Here is an 18,252-nt window from a genome sequence, read left to right on the forward strand (position 1 = left end):
GATACAGCTAGGGTTGTACTCAAACTTGATGTTTAGCAAGCTGCCTTGTTTAGTATCTCAACATATGGAGGCTGCATCCCCAAATTATATCATGTTTGGTGCCAACAACTAAGTCAGTGTCTGCGTGTGAAAATGTGAGTGAGGATACAAAAAGTTACAGAGGGTGAAATTTGCCAGCCTTTTAACCAGAGACCCAAAGACCCGGGTTCAATTCCCACCACAGGCGACTGACTGTGTGGAGTTTGCACATTCTCCCCATGTCTGCGTGGGTTTCCTCCGGGTGCTCCAGTTTCCTCCCATAGTCCAAAGATGTGCACTTCAGGTGAATTGGCCATGCTAAATTGCCTATAGTGTTAGATGAAGCGGTAAATGTAGGGGTATGGGTGGGTTGCGCTTCGGCGGGTCGGTGTGGACTTGTTGGGCTGAAGGACCTGTTTCCACAGTATAAATAATCTAATCTAATCTCAGCTTCCATTACAACACAACAGAAAATACATTCTGTTCTCAGGCAAACACAGTTTGCTTTTATAATGGCACCTAGTGTTAAAAAGGAGCTTGAACATTTTCGTGCAGTCCAGTGAAATGCCCTCTAATAGTTTACCAAAAATGCTGAGGCTTTGCCTTCCGTGAATAGCTGTTTCTTATTGACCCCCAAAATCCATTTTTCTTTCTGAAGACGCTAGCACGTATCCTCCCACTACCACTCCACCAACACATTTGCTGAAGCCTGTTAACCAACTAGCCCAGATGCAGTACCAAGGTGGTAGGTCAGGTCTAATTTTCGATGCTCAAGACCATAACTCCTCAAAGTCATCCTGCAAAACCATCTGCAGTCTCCTTCATTTAAAGTTAGCAACCTTCCACCAGCCATGATGCACAAGGGACAAAGACTTATACCCATATTCAACAGGACGAATATCATCTGCGAGATACCCTGTAAAGACTGTGAAAAACACTACATAGGACAAACAGGAAGAAAACTGACCATATGAGTGCACAAACATCAGCTCGCCACTGCCAGACATGACCGGCACACTCTTATTTCCAGTCGTACAGGTGAGGAAGGACACAAATTCAACTGAGATGATTTAACCATCCAAGCACAGGCAAAACAAAAATGCGCCAGAGAATTCCTTGCACTCCAACCGAAATTCAATCAATAGACATTTTGTATTGGACCCCATATACAAGCCAATTAGACACCAAGCCAGAAGTACCTACAGACAGAGACATATAAATATCAGGCAGGACTGACCACCATTTGTGTTTATATATGGCATGTACGAAGCAATGTGTGCATTGTCAATCACAGGCTGCACTAATGGGAAACATAGATTGCTGGTAAAACTGTAATCCTTACTCTATCTGCTACCTCCTGGAAAGAGAAAGAATGAAATATATTCAGCTCACTTGGAATACAGATAATACTTGGACCTGTCTGCAATATTGGACAGAAAGCTGGTCAGTTTTGGAAATAGTGCCTGCTGTAGCTTCAAGGAAATCATGCATGAAAGTACATGGCCACATGCCTGTTGTGCACATAAAAGCAAGGCCAACTCTCCAGTATAGTACTGAAGGAGCACTGAACTGTCAGAGGTGCTGTCTGTTTGAAGACTCGTTAAACTGAGGTCCCATTGGCATGCATACAGTGGTATAAAAGATCCCATAGTACTATTTCAGTAAAGAGCAGGGGGTTGACTCTGGTGTCCTGGCATTCAATCAATGTTACAAATTTAGATTAGTTGGTCATTATCACATTGTTGAACGTATTCATCCATGTTGACTCAAAATGTTAGCCTGTGATTCCAACAGAACCAAAGCTGAAGATGCAAAGCACCACTGTGGGTCAGGTGCTGGAAAAGGTTATGAGATTGGATTTATAATAATCTAGAAAGGAATAAGTTGATTATGGATAGTCAATACGGTTTTGTGAAGGGTAGGTTGTGCCTCACAAACCTTACTGAGTTCTTTGAGAAGATGACCAAACAGATGAATGAGAGTAAAGCGGTTGATGTGGTGTATATTTCAGTCAGGCATTTGATAAAGTTACCCATGATAGGCTATTGCACAAAATACGGAGGCATGGAATTGAGGGTGCTTTAGCAGTTTGGATCAGAAATTGGCTACCTGAAAGAAGACAGAGGGTGGTGGTTGATGGAAATGTTCATCCTGGAATTCAGTTACTAGTGATGTGCCACATGGATCTGTTTTGGGTTCACTCCTGTTTGTCATTGTAATGAATGAACTGGATGAGGGTGTAGAAGGGTGGATTAATAAATTTGCGGATGACATTAAGGTTCGTGGAGATGTGGATAGTGCCGAAGGATGTTGTGGGTTACAGAGGAACATAGATAAGCTGCAGAGCTGGGCTGAGAGGTGGCAAATGGAGTAAAATGCAGAGAAGTGTGAGATGATTCACTGTGGAAGGAGTAACAGGAATACAGAGCACTGGGCTAATCGTAAGATTCTTGGTAGTGTAGATGAACGGAGAGATCTCAGTGTGCAAGTACATAGATCCCTGAAAGTTGCCACACAGTTTGGTGGAGTTGTTAAGAAGGCATATAGTGTGTTAGCTTTTATTAATAGAGGGATTCAGTTTCGAAACCATGAGGTCATGCTGCAGCTGTACAAAACTCTGGTGTATATGTAATGTAATAGAGCATTATAGCTAGTAAAGACCGTTTGGCCCTTGATGTCACACCGACTTGTGAAACCAATCTGAAGCCCATTTAGCCTACACTATTCCACTTTCACCCATATGTCTATACAATAATCATTTAAATGCCCTTAAAATTGGTGAGTCTACAGCTGTTGTAGGCAGGCTGTTTCATGCCCCTACTACTGAGTTAAGAAACTACCTCTGACATTTGCCCTATCTATCACCCCTCAATTGGACAAAAACTGACCCATCTAAAGTACTCAAACTATAGTATTCCCAGCCAATATTTGGAAAGTTAATGTCCCCCATAACAACTACCCTGTAACTCTCTCACTCCCATTGAGAATCATCTCTGCTGCCCTTTCTTTACATCTCTAGAACTATTTGGAGGCCTATAGAAAGCTCCCAACAGGGTGACCTCTCATTTCCTGTTTCTTATCTCAGTAGACGAGTCCTCAAAAGTCCTTTCTGCCATCGTAATATTGTTCTTGAGTAACAATGCTACATATCCCCCTCTTTCAACACCTTCCCTGTTCTTACTAAAACACCTAAATCCCGGAACCTGTAGCAACTATTCCTGTCCCTGCTCTATTCTCCGAAATAGTCACAACATCAAAATCCCAAGTACCAACCCATGCTGCAACTTCACCCACCTTATTACATATGCTCCTGGCATTGAAGTCGGCACATTTCAAACCAACTTCTTGCTTGCTGGTGCCTTCTTGTGACCTTATTTCTGACCTCACTGCTCTCAACTTGCTGTAACCCGGAACTATGATTTGGGTTCCCATCCCCTTGCTGAATTAGTTTAAATCCTGTCGGAGAGCATTAGCAAATTCCCCCCCAGGACATTGGTACCCCTCTGGTTCAGATGAAGACCATCCTGTTTGTAGAGGTCCAACCTACCCCAGAAAGAGCCCCAATTATCCAGGCATCCAAAACCCTCCCTCCTGCACCATCCGTGCAGCCACGTGTTCAACTCCCCTCTCTCCCTATTCCTTGTCTCACAAGCATGTGGCATGGCAACAAACCAGAGATAGCAACTGTTTGTCCTAGGTCTAAGCTTCCACCTTAGCTCCCTGAATTTCTGCCTTAAATCCCCATCTCTCTTCCAACCTATGTTATTGGTGCCAATGTGAACTTAGGGCTGCTCCCCCTCCCCTTCAAGGATGCCGAAAACACGATCAGAGACTTCACGGACTCTGATGCCTGGGAGGTAACACACCAACTGTGAGTCTATTCCGTTCCCACAGAACTTCCTATCTGTCCCCCTAACTATGGAGTCCGCACTGATTACTGCTCTGCTCCTCATCCCCCTTCCCTCCTTTGCAACCTGTGACAGACACTGTGCCAGAGACCTGTGCCCCATTGCTTACCCCTGGTAAGTCATCCACCTTAACAGAATCCAAAACAGTATACTTGCTATTGAGGGGAACGACCACAGGAGATCCCTGCACTGCCTGCCGGTTCCCTTTCCGTTCCCTGATGGTAACCCATCTACCTTCTTCTAGTAACAGTTCTATGTTCTGTGTTCAATTTTTCCTGCATGTTATTATTATGAGAATTTTGAAATGCCTTTAAAGAAATACTTTGGGAAATCTGCCAGATTGCACTTAATTTGTCTGAGTGCTTGTTTCTTGATTTTAGATCAAAAACCAACATTTAAGCTGGCTTAATGGTCACTTGGTTTAAAATCGAGATTATGAAACTAAATGCTTGCTTATATAAGCCATACTTACTATACTGAAAAACTAAGTTTAAGCACTGGTCATTACATAAGGCTTTTAAAATTCAAACCACTCTAGTGACTAAATTGTATTTTTCTTCTCTAGGAGAAATAGTGGTCAAAGTGCAATAAAGATATAGAGGTGGGTCTGTCAGGGAGATGTTCCAAATGTAATCTGCAACTGTTCTATATTTTTAGCATAACATCAATTATTTTAACTCACTTGTTTGTTGTATTTGCTTCATCTACAAAAAGAAAATCTATAATGCTACAGAAACGTATTGAATTACCTAGCCACTTCTGTTGAATCTATTTCTTGTTTATGATATCATGCAGTGCTAGCTGATTTATTTAATTTACAAACTGCTTCTGAGCATAGTAAATATAAGCAAATTATTGAAACACATGTCATTACACCCTTGGGATGAACTGTGGTAAATGACAATTCTATAAAGTTACAAATTTCAATTTCCCATGAATACTAATTTCTGACAAATAACGGGAGAAATCAGGAAATTGGAAACACGTCATGATGCTCATTTGAAGAGCCAGTGGAGACATGATGGGCCAAGTGATCTCTTTCTACACTGAAACACTTCTGTGATTCTGTTAAAGTTCTCATTTACAATAATAGATGTAGGTCGACTGAGCATTGTATTTTTGTAGGAACTGACAATGCTTTCCCATAATTAGTGACATGATTGCATAAGTCAGGTGACTAATATTCATATCCCACTTTGACTTGAATCAAATGTGCATATATTTGTTAAATGTATTTGTTCAGTATTCTTTAAAGTCAGATTGAGCAAACACTTGGTGGGACAAGTTTTGGTTTAATTTATTATGTTATTTTGTTCAACAGTACAGTGAACAGATAAACAAACAATTAGAAACTCATGTCCAACAACAACAACAACAACAATCTCCTCATTCTTTCCCTCAGCCCCCATTTTAACAGTTCCACTGTTTGTGATGATGCCTTCAGCAGCAAAGATTCTAAGCTCTAAAGGTTCCTGCATAATATCATACACCTCTCATTCTCTGTGTTATCTTTTAAGCCACTCCATAAAATCTTGACCAAGCTTTTGCATATCTGCCATATTATCTCCTTCCTGGGTTCAGTGTCAACTTTGATTTACAAAATATTTAAGAACCATTGTGGGATAGCTGACTGTGTTGAAGATACATAGTCGTTTACTTTCTAGTTGTACAGTTAAATTGGTAGCATTTCTCTTTTTGAACTAATACACGCATAATGGAAATAATATGCTTTCACAACCGGGCTGTTAATTTTATGGTTTTCATGATCACAATTATCTAATATATGCAGTCAACAATTTAGAGTATCTCAGCCATAGTACCTGTATACAATATGATCCCTTTAGCCCTGTGAACTATATCTGTTGCGTTTTTGAAAACATTCAATGTTTTAGCCTCAACTGCCTTCTGCAGAGAACTCCAGAGGCCCACTATTGTCTGAATATGCTATAAGGGTTCTTAAAGACTGGCAAATGTCAATAGGGTGCATGTGACCAATGCCCATTCAGCATGCCTTGAAGCATTTTTAAGTTCACAATTTAAGTAATTCCGTTTTTTAAAGATTTTTAAAAATCTCATTTGGGTGTCATGAATGAAACATGTTCCCCATCTTGGAAAGCTGAGGCTTGGCTGGAAACAGGATTGAGCTGTAGCAGTAGTTAATTGGGATACTGTGGAGTTGCGGAGGCATTTCTGTTGCTCCAGCTCCACACAGACAATTCAAAAAAAACTATTATTTTAATAATGGCCACCAGTATTTGTGAGCTTTTAACTCCACTCTCCGATGCACTGCAGTATTAATGCTTGCAGGCTTCTTCTGAGCCCCTGGCACCTCCCTCCATCCTAGGGTGACTCAGTTCCCCAGGATAATTTCTGAGTCCTGCCTTCAATTTTTGGCTGCTACTAATGCCTAGAATTTTTTCTGGATTTGTTCCAACAGCACAGAACCGTCCAACTATTTTGATTCTTCATTGAGTCCGCTAAACAGAATCTGGACAGTTCAGCTACCTTCCCAGCAGCACAGCTCGACTACACCACTCCTAAAATGGAGTGAGTCCACCCCTTTCTCTCTCCCTTGCATATTCACTGACTTTCAGCCTCTGACTGTCAACTTTGATCTCCATTTCAGAAACCCCATAACTGTCTGGAATGACCTTGTGAAAACCTTATAATGACCCATCTCTTACAACCAAATAGAATTGAATGTTACCACCTAACAACTCTCGGAACTATGTGTGCTTTGAATGTTACATTTGACAGAAAACTTAACTTGTCCAGTACAAAAGAAACATATTTAAATAGAAGATGTCATCAGAAATTCATAAAACAGGCATTTAGGCCTTCATGTAAACTTGCAAGTGGGTAATGGGCGTTTCTGTATAACAGGCTCAATGAAGTTTCAATCCCTAGCAATATACCTTTCGAAATGCTATGAAATGCCATTGATATCTCATTTAAAGATTATTCCTTTGTTGGGATATCTTTTGTTATTATTCAGTCTATTTGCCATGGGCACAAAGGTGTCTCAAGGTCTCACCAATGTGTTAATGCAAATGGATGACTGCTCTGCATAACATCTCTGCTCTGTTTGTAGAATGACAGTGATCTCCCAGTTGCTTGCCATTTTCATAAATCACAAAAGCTGCCAGACAGCTGAGATTTTTTTCAGCAATTCCTATTTTTGCTCAAAAAAAATCTCGTTTTCCACTTGAATACTTTACAGCCTCGACGTCTCAGTGTTGAATTCAATAACTTCAGAAACTGGTCACATTGTATCTGTTATCCATTTTTCTTTCTTTTTACTGCCACCCACATAAGCTCTGAGCGAGTGAACACTATGACAGGAAGTGCAAAGCTTGAAGTTGCAGGCAGGTCTACTCCATGAGCTGGGTACGTGTCCTTGATTCAGCAGTACTCTTGCAGCTGCATTACAGTTACCAGTAGAACTGAGGTGCAACATTGAAGTGGAGAAGTGTCCTGCAAATGATTTGGAGATGTTCCATGAGGATACTTAGCATCTGCCACATATCGAATGTTCCTTTGTACAAGCTTTATTGTTAGACTGCAATTTTAATCATAGATTAAAATTTCCAATAAATTCAAAAATCTGTACAATATATCAAAGTGTTATGACATTGTATAGAAGAAGTTAGAAATCATTCAGGGTATTGAGATAAGTGTGCAATAATTTCTGTAGATCTGGTCTTACAAAGCAGGATAAACTCTTATTCTCTTACTGGAATGGAAGACTTGACAACAAGAAAAGCAGAGTCCTTGTTTAGCTATGAGTATAGAAATGGATGGACTGACTCCTCTAATTGTTAATAATAATTAATTATTTTTCTGTTTTTTTGGAGCATGACAGAAATCAATTGACGACTCTACACTGGAATATAAGAAGTGTGAAGATTCACCATATTTTTCTCCATAGGTTTTTTCAGTTTTGACAATGTACTTGTCTATGTACAATATTATGTCACAAGAATGTATTTTCTTTCTGTTGCAGATTGTGAAAGGATTCCTGTGAAGTACCTCAGATGGGGAGATCCTGAACCAATTGCTGCAGTTGTCTTTGCCTGCCTTGGTCTTCTTGCCACCATGTTTGTAATGTTTATATTTATGGTGTACCGGGATACTCCTGTAGTCAAGTCATCCAGCCGGGAACTTTGCTACATCATTCTAGTGGGAATCTTTCTCGGCTACCTGTGTACTTTCTCTCTCATCGCCAAACCCCAAAAGATTTACTGTTATCTACAGAGAATTGGAATTGGTCTTTCCCCTGCAATGAGCTACTCTGCACTTGTGACAAAAACCAATCGGATTGCTCGGATCCTTGCTGGGAGCAAGAAAAAAATCTGCACTAAGAAGCCCAGATTTATGAGTGCCTGTGCCCAGCTCGTAATTGCCTCAATGCTGATATGTATTCAGTTAGGAATAATTGTTTCCCTGTTTATAATGGAGCCACCAGAGGTCATCCATGATTATCCAACTATCCGAGATGTCAAGCTGATATGCAATACCACCAACATAGCCGTGGTTGCCCCTCTTGGATATAATGGCCTATTGATTTTAAGTTGCACCTTCTATGCTTTTAAAACTCGAAATGTCCCTGCCAATTTCAATGAAGCCAAGTACATTGCATTTACCATGTACACCACCTGTATCATATGGCTTGCCTTTGTACCCATCTACTTTGGAAGCAACTACAAGATCATTACCATGTGTTTCTCTGTTAGTCTAAGTGCTACAGTGGCACTGGGCTGTATGTTTGTTCCAAAAGTATACATCATCCTGGCTAAACCGGAAAGAAATGTGCGCAGTGCATTTACCACATCCACTGTTGTCCGAATGCATGTTGGTGATGGGAAGTCATCTTCTGCCGCTAGCCGCTCCAGCAGTTTGGTAAACTTATGGAAAAGGAGAGGATCATCTGGAGAGACTCTAAGGTAAGAACGAGAAGAGTATAAAATTGAAATAATGTGAACAGCATCAAAAAATCCTCAACAATATTCATGAGTCATTTATGGATTATGCTGTATATTCCATCTCATTTTGTTCTGATTGTATGTCTGTTGATAGCTGGAAATGGGCATACAGGCAATAAACATATTTCTAATTCGTTGACATTGATGCAAGGCTGTGCTTTGGAATATTTGCATACAAATGTTTATTATACCAGTCTGAACTTCTGTTCTCCACTGTTGTAATGGAGACTGTAACCTATTTATTTAGGATTAGATTACACGTCTACTATATTATAAAATAGATTGTGAAATTTGCTATAACTATTTTATGCAAAACAGTATCTGGGGAAAAGATTTAATCTGTATCAATTTCATCACATAACATACATTTTCCATCATGGAACAGCTAGCTGAGTTATATTTGCCTGATGGTCAAAATAAATTTTAAACTACTGGACCTTAATGGAATCAAATCACCACAGGAAAAAGAGACAGAAGTTGGCCATTCAGTCCATCAAGTCTGCTGCAAACTTCAGTGAGATCATGGTTGATCTGATAATTCTCAATTCTGATTTCCTGTCTTTTCCTATAACTCTTAATTCTCTTACTGATTAAAAATCTGCCTATCTCAGACTTGAAGATGCAAATCTTTACAGCCCTCTGCCAAATAATTCCACAGATTCACAACTGTCTGAAAGAAGAAATTCATCCTCATCTCTGACTTAAATCAGAGCTCTGTGTGATGGACAGCAATTTGATGGAGCAACCAGGTAGCTTTGAAACATTATTGTTGAATATCCAATGACTGGCTAGCTGGTTTGTAGAATCTCGGGAACATGAGCCACTCACTGGTTCTGGGCAACCCTTTCCATTTGTGTCCAGATAAGGTTACAAACGATTGTTCTAACAGTAGGAAGTTCCCAACTGGAGGAAGTTAATCTCTCTGAGGTTAGACTTACTTAAATTATGCCATTCATAGAACGCTTTGGGATAGATTTCTTTCCTCACTGTACAGTAGTTCAGCATTGGGATTTGCCTTTAAGATACAAGCTCCCTGCTTTTCCTTTCTCCTGATGTAATGGACTAGAAGACAGGCAAATTTGGTAATGGATCAACAGCTGATCCACAACAATGATGTTACGACCCTGTGGGGAAAGTTAACGTTTCCCCTTTTGAGAGACAACACCTTGACTACTAGTAAGCTATCCCAAACAGTTGCACAGTTGTGTGGTATTATGAAAAAATCTGTGTACACCATATCAGGCAAAAAGAAATAGAGAGCCTAATTTAATGTTGTGATGGTGATCTTGCCCATCAACTATGGAACTATTGGAATCCCATGTTGCCTCCAGAATTAAGCATCCATCAGCCATTTAACTGGCCCACATCGAACACTCCTAGGATTTAGTAACTAGCAGAGAATTCAGCCAGAATGGGCAATATGGACAAGGGTAGGCTCTTGGAAAAGCGCAGCAGATCAGGCAGCATCCAAGGAGCAGGAGAATTGACGTTTCGGGCATAAGCCCTTCTTCTTTGGAAAAGCTAGCTGATGAACTAGCACAGGTTATAATATATAAATATATTTTTAAATTTGTACATGAATATTGGCATCACTGGCTAAGAAAGAATTTATTGACCTTGAATTGAATGGTTTGCTAGGCATTTCAGAGTCAACCATATTGCGATGGGTGCAGAGTCAGACTAAGTAAATATAGCAGATTTACTTCCCTACAGGAATCAGATGAGTCTCAATGAGAATCAACATGATGAACTTATAATTCCAGATATTTTTATTTGAATTCAAATTTCATCAACTGTCATTGGGATTTGAGGCCAAGTCCCCAGAACATTAGCCTGAGATACTCGCTTACTGGTTCAGTGACATTATCATTATGTCACTGCCTCCCCCTAGTTAACACTGTAATGGAGCTCAGAGGAATAGAGGAATCTTGGAAGCTTGTCCCTATATCTTTGAAGGTAGCAGGATAGGTTAATAGGGAGTAATGATGGCACACAGGCACTTGCCTTTATCAGTCATGGAACAGATTATAAGAGCAGGGATGTTTTATTGGAGCTGTTCAAAACCTTGGTTCGGTCACTGCTGAAGTACTGTAGCAGTTCTGGTCACTACACTATAGGAAAATGTGATTGCACTGGAGGGATGAAGAAATGATAGCCCAGAATGTTGCCTGAGATGGAGTATTTTAGCTATGAAGAGAGACTGGATAGGCTTGGTTTGTTTTCTTTAGAGCAGGGAAGGTTGACGGGGATACCTGATTGTGGTGCATCAGATTATGATGGACCTCGACAGGGTGTCCAACAAGCAGTCGTTCCACTTACTTAAAAATTCAGTAATGAAAGGGTATAATTTTAAGTTGAAAGACAGGAGGTTCAGAGGGGATTTGAGGAAGACATTTCACTCAATGGTATTAGAAGTCTGAAATGTGCTGGAAGGTAGTTGGGGTGGGAAACATGACAACTTTTAAAAAGAATATGGACGAGCATGTCAATATTATAATATTCAAACTTATGGTCAATATGCAGGAAAGTGACACTAATGCAAATTTAGAGTATCTTCAGTTGATGCAGACATGATTGGGCCAAAAGGCCTTTTCTGTAATGTATGATTCTATGAAACATCAGTAGTCTAATTTTAACCTGATGCCTGAAAGACCAAAATGAGCACAAAACCACAATGATCTCAGAAGCATGAGGCTTTGGTGAGACTAACTCTTTGGCTTTACTTCACTCTTTCAGTCAAAATTGCTGAGAGGTAGTAGTGTTGGAGTAGAGTGGTTGACAGGAGTTTGTGGTCAGCAAAGTATGGTTTCCAATATTTAGGTGAAATATATAAAAGAATTCAGGGCCTGTCATGATTCTGGCTTTTCTTTCCACTGTATTCACCTGATATGAAAGCTACAAGGCTGCTTACTTATGGTGCCAGTCATCATTGCAGCTTGCACCCCATAATAGCGCTGATCCCTGATCTGTTTATCCAACAAAGGGGCCATTCAATTTTTGCAAAAAAATTATCATCAGAAAAGCAGGTTAATGTCGAAGTCAAATGTACAATTTGACTTAGAGGCAGGTAAACTTCACAGGATGTTTTCTTCTGATTATTTTTGTGATTACCTGAAGGTAGTTTCTCTCTAAACTTAACTGCATCCTTCTGATTTTCTCCTCACAATAAGGAAGCGTATTGCTGCTGCTGACTAAACTCAGTATCTGCTTCAGTTATTGACACTTCTTTTATATCACCTTGCTACTAATTTCCTATATTGTTGATAGACAGATGGTTAACCAACAAGACAGAAGCACAATGAATGTGAGCCACTATTACTAACAAATAGAACAAAATGAATTTTCTAATGTTTCTAAAGCCACAGCGATAATTTCAGTAGAATAAATTGCAATGTCATGTTTGGTGTAAAGATCATTCTATATTATGCTTTATTATAATTGGGAGATGCAAGTTGAATATTTATTAAGTGATGAAATTATTACAAATGAAAAAGGCAGATACATAGTGCTTCAACTCGAACCTCAAAATAGATTACTGCCCCGGTCTAATACTTCTATTTCCTCAGTCAATCTTATTGAGTTTGCTCATTCAGTATCAATCGAAGTGAATTATAGGCAGTTCTGTGTTGCTAAATGCCAAGTGCTGAGAGTTAGAGTGGAATTAATGCAAATTTAGGACCCTTCTAGATGCTGGATAAATTAATTCTGTCCAGATGGTTCATAGTCAAACTGAAAGCATGTGACTCCAATTTTCTGCACATTAAGGTAACTCAGTTATGTATAAAACAGCTCCATAATTTGTGAAATAAGATTGCATAATTCCAGTCTCCACTGTCATGCTAAACTTGATTTGAAATAGTTATAAAGTATTGCCATGAAAACATGTCTTTGCATTGAAAATCCTACATTCTTATCCATACATTATGTACTGCCTTAAGACAGATAAAAATGTAAAATCACAGAAAATAGCAGCAAGAGTAAGCAATTCAACCCTTCAATCACAGCTGATCATCCAAGTCAGTACTCTGTTCTCGCTTTCTTCCAATATCCTAATGATCCATTTAGTCCAAAGGAATATATCTAATTACTTTTTTGAATCAGTGTTTAACCTTTCTGTGGCAGAGAATTCTGCAGCCTCACCATTCTCTGGGTGAATGAAATTCTCATCAACTCAGTCCTAAATGACCTACCCCATTTCCTTAGATTGTGATCCCTGTTTCTCGACTCCCGGATCATTAGGAACATCTTTCCTGCATTTACGATATCTAGTTCCGTTAAAACTTTATATGTTTCTATGAGATTCCTGCTCATTCTTCTAAACTCCAGTGAATGCATTCTTGACTGATCCTTGACTGATCTTTTCATTCGTCAGTCATGTCATCCCAAGAGTGAGTCTGGTAAACATTTTTTGCACTCTCTCTATAGTCAGAACATCTTTCCTCATGTAAAGAGGCCAAAGCTGCACATAATACTCACGGTGTAGTCTCCCCAAGGCCCTGCATGGTTGCAACAAGATTCCTAACATTTGGCTTATGCAGGAGAAACATGAATCTTTTCATAAGAAAGAGATATTGAGGTGGTTTCCAGATGTCTTCCTCAATTTTTATCCTCATATCTTCTCCTAATTGGGCTACAAAACAAGGTGAAAGAGCTATGCCTTTCCTTTATGTACATTAGGAGAGGAACACATTGAGTTCAAAGCCAATCCTATTGACTCAATAGCAGGGCTAATTCTATTGAGTCAATTGCTATTTATTCAAAGCACAAGTACCCTGCTAGATGTCATATTTTAGTCTTTCACTCAGTGTGGAATGGGGGTAGGATTCTGCTCCTCCTTGAGTTAGACTGGAAGAATTCTATCATCAAGCCAAAGGAACAGTGCTTCCATAATGCATAGACAGTTAAACTCTGTCTATGTTAAATTCAAACAAATTGAATTTGTTGCCAGGCTACTGAATGTCTGATAATATACAATGCAAGACTTCCAATCTAACCTTTTTGAACAATAGTGCATATGGCACCAACAGCTAGTACTGTGCGAGTCCCTGATATGAAGTTATGGGACCTGGCAGTGATTGAAAATCAACTAACAGACAATACAGCACAATTTCAGTGACTGCACTCCTCAGTCAGAATGTATAACTGAAACTCCTTAACTTAGCAGAATCAAATTAGCTACTAATAAATTTGAGCATCACAGGCCCTTGGGATGAGACTCTAAGAATCCGGCACTGATAACTGGATGTGTCCTTCATTTAAAATTAAATAAAACTTGCAGCAATTGACAGACTAAATCATAGATTTTATCTGCTTTTAATTAATTTAAATGTTTCCAGGGAATTTTCTCAGCTGCCAATATCTGCTTCTTTCTCACCTTTGCCGACTATTAAATGTCCTATACAAAATTCATATGATTTATGATTGTAACACTAGTTTATTTCCTAGCTGTTTAAATTCAATTAATGTCAATCTTAAGACATTTATTTCAAATGCAATTACTGTCAAAGTAGCCTTCCAGTCTCTTACTTCCCCTATAGCACTCAGACTATTGAGTTGTCAACATATTGGCTTGACTGTTCTATATAAAGTTTTCATTGCATCATTCATGCTATTATGACATTTTCAAACTTAATCAATAGTTTTAATGTCAAGTGAGTTCACAGCTACAGATATAAAGATCTAGATCAAATCTAAACTAGCAAGATTGTCCCAATACTAGGGATGCCTCTTAGCAATGGAAAAGTGTCAGTTCAACTCAAGTCATAGCAACATCGAACTAAAGTGCACGATTAAGCCATTCAGCCCTTCCAGACTGTGCCATCAGTCAGTGATATCAGAGTCAGGTTCTGATCTGAAGGGAGCACACAGCAGTCTGAAGTTTCTTTGCAGCACCGTTACAGACAACACCATTGGAAGAGCACTCAGAAATTTCTTTCAATGTTTTAAATGTGGCTTTTTTTTCTGTATTATAGAGAAAAGTTTGCTAATCTGGGAGCCAAGCCTATGTGTGGAGTTTTATCTAAACAGATCTAGAACCTTAAACAGAAGCAGTGAGGAGGCCATTAGAAGTTCAGGAATCTTTTTGCCATCGAAGCAGGCTTTACCATGACACTTTGGCCAAGATTGATTTCACCAATGTTCGAGTATGAGGGATGTTATGTTCAGTGAGGAATGGCACTCAGCTACCCAGTCACCAATGAGCAAGTTTTCCAAATTGAGTTCCAATCAGGTAGTTAAGAGCTACCTGGTGAGCTTCTTGGCAAATCACAACTCTCAGCGCTGAATCCAAACATAGAAACAAGGTCTCTGGTGGGCACTTCTGGGTCATCACTGGAGGTTTAATGTTCAGGGAGCTAACAGCAAGAAGGTAGGTATTTTTCTCCTGAGTGCTGTGAGATAGGAGTCATGCAGAGCGAAGGATCGGGTATTCGAGGCAGGATGGCTTTTAATGGGGATATGCCCTCAATTGGAATAAATGGAAGTACCCACTATCCAGCAGGCGGTCACCCTGACTTCCCAGTCCAGATATCAGCACTTTGCTTGCCTACTGACAAGACAGGCGACCTGGTTGGTAACAAGTTGATTGCTAATTCACCAGTTAAAGGCAATAATTGCTGCTGAGTTGAGAAGGACCTGGATGTGCCCAGGGAACCTTGGAGACAGAGTATGCAGAGTCCACCAATACTGTTAATGCTTTTTGAGAAAGCTGGGCACTGCAAAGGACAAACTGCATTATCTCCCCTTTCAACTCCATTTTGATTTAGCCACCTCCCTTTCTCACTTTTGGTGGTCTGCATTGCCCTTGTTGTGCAATGCACATAAATTATTGAATTGGAAACACAGGTCATAGAGTCACAGAGTTATACAGCATGGAAGCAATCTTTTCAGTCCAACTCATCCATGCCAACCAGATATCCTAAATAAATCCAGTCCTATTTGCCAGCACTTGGCCCATATCCCTCTATACCCTTCATACTCATAGACCTAACCAGATGCCTTTTAAATGGCAGCACATTTCATACACGTATCATCCTCTGCGTGAAAAAGTTGCCCTTTAGGTCCCTTTTAAATCTTTCCCCTCTCACTCTAAACCTATGCTTTCTCATTTGGACTTCCTCATCCCAGGTAGAAGACCTTGTCTATTTACCCTATCCATGTCCTTCAAGTTTGAGAAACCTTTATATGGTTTATCCTCAGCCTGCAAAGCACCAGGGAAAATAGCCCTAGCCTATTCAGCCTCTCTCTATAGCTCAAACACCCTAACCCTGGCACCATCCTTGTAAGTATTTTCTGAACCCTTTCAAGTTTCACAACATCCGCCTTTACTGGTGACAGATAAAAAATGAAAAGCGCCACAGGTGATTTGATGAAGGAGAAAAGCTCTTCAGTTATGAGTAAAAGCACTTCTGGTTATTAAAAAGGTTACTGAATGAACCTTCTTGCTCAGCACTTAAATACTGAAGTGGTGAGAAGGAGATAAGTATCTCTGCTAGGCCACTTTTACAATTATTACCTTCTCACCACCTCCAAGGAGTGAAAATTGGTACCTTTCAATTCTGGGATGACAATAATAGTTCTCTTTTGTATTTTCTGAATATTTATACAGTAAACGTTGGTAAGATGAAACATCAAAGGAAGGATTTCTAGTTGATAGGGACAGTGGCAGGGGACAGTATGACAACTGTATGTTGATTTCTGTGGCTTCAGCAACAATAGGAAGAAATCCTGGAAAGGCCACCTTCTACATAGTTTTACCCCAGGACAAGAGGAAGATGCCCACTTTTCAAATTAGGAAGCGTACTTGGAAGGAGCCATGAATATGAGCAGGAGACCTGGCAGATTGGTTAGAGCTGATGGAAGGATATATTTCAGGACTAACTTGATAAATACATAAGGGAGAATGAAATATAGCAATTGAGAGCAGAGTGAGTGGGAGGTGTGTTACGTAGACTGGAGGAGGCATAGACATTGAATGATTCTGTGAGGTAGGTTCTAAGTAATTCCACTATCAGACACTTACCTATCCAATAAAACAAAATTCTGAAGTATCAATGGTTTTCAAATTGTGATTTTCTCTGAAATGAACTTAAATTATGGAAAGAATTTAATGCTCCCCCAGTTGCTGAAAGATGCAGATAAAGACCCTGTCACTGCAAAGAAACATAGAACATTGCAGCACACTACAGTCCCTTTGGCCCTTGATGTTGTTCCAACCTGTGAAAATAATCTGAAGCCCATCTAATCTACACCGTTTCATTATTGTCCATATTTATGTCCGATGCCCATTTAAATGTCCTTAATATTGGCGAGTCTGCTACTGTTGCAAGCAGACCATTCCACACCCTTATTACTCTCTAAGTGAAGAAACAACCCCTAATATTTGTCCTAAATCTATCACACCTCAATTTAAAGCTATGTCCCCTTGTGTTAGCCTTCACCATCCAAGGAAAAAGGCTCTCATTGTCCCCCCTATCTAACTCGCTGATTATCTTATACATCTCAATTAAGTCACCTCTTAACCTTATTCTCTCCAATGAAAATAGTCTCAATTCCCTCAGCCTTTCCTTCCATACCAGGCCACATCCTAGTAAATCTCCTCTGAACCCTTTCCAAAACTTCCACATCTTTCCTATAATGCAGTGACCAGAATTGCACGCACTACTCCAGGTGCAGCCTTACCAATGTCTGGTACAACTGAATGTCTGGTATGATGTCGTGGCTTCGAAACTTAATCCCCCTACCAATAAATGCCAACACACCATATGCCTTCATAACAGCCCTATCAACCTTGCTGGCAACTTTCAGGGATTTATGAACCAGGTCATCAAAATGTCTCTGTTCATCTACACTGCCAAGAATTTTACCATTAGCCTAGTACTCTGCATTCCTGTTACTTTGTCCGAAGTGAACTACCTTACACTTTTCCACATTAAACTCCATTTGCCACTTCTCAGCCCAGCTTTGCATCTTATCTATGTCCCTCTGTAACCCACAACATTCTTCGGCATTATCCACAACTCTGCCTACCCTAGTGTCATCTGCAAATTTGCTAACCCATCTTTCTACGCCCACATCCAGATCATTTATAAAAATGACAAACAGCTGTGGGCCCCAAAACAGATCCTTGCAGAACACCACTGGTAACTTAGCTCCAGGATGAACATTTTCCATCAATCACCATCCTCTGTCTTCTTTCAGCTAGCCAATTTCTGATCCGTACCGCTAAATCACCTTCAATTCTGTGATTGTGCAATAGCCTACCGTGTGGAACCTTACCAAACACCTTGCTGAAGTCCATATACACCACATCATCCACTTTAACTTCATCCACCTGTTTTGTCACC

The 18,252-nt window shown here is 39.9% G+C and overlaps 1 protein-coding gene across 2 annotated transcripts in view; it reads left to right on the top strand.

Annotated features, from left to right (window-relative positions):
- grm5b (glutamate receptor, metabotropic 5b) overlaps window positions 1–18,252 on the top strand; it is a 551,580-nt gene that overhangs the window by 516,168 nt on the left and 17,160 nt on the right. For both annotated transcript variants that reach the window (XM_060826597.1, XM_060826598.1), the window contains exon 7: window positions 7,930–8,869. In XM_060826597.1, coding sequence (XP_060682580.1) covers window positions 7,930–8,869 — 940 coding nt within the window. The remainder of the gene's footprint in view (window positions 1–7,929; window positions 8,870–18,252) is intronic.

Source organism: Hemiscyllium ocellatum, chromosome 6, assembly GCF_020745735.1.
Source record: "Hemiscyllium ocellatum isolate sHemOce1 chromosome 6, sHemOce1.pat.X.cur, whole genome shotgun sequence".
NCBI classification, from domain to species: domain Eukaryota; kingdom Metazoa; phylum Chordata; class Chondrichthyes; order Orectolobiformes; family Hemiscylliidae; genus Hemiscyllium; species Hemiscyllium ocellatum.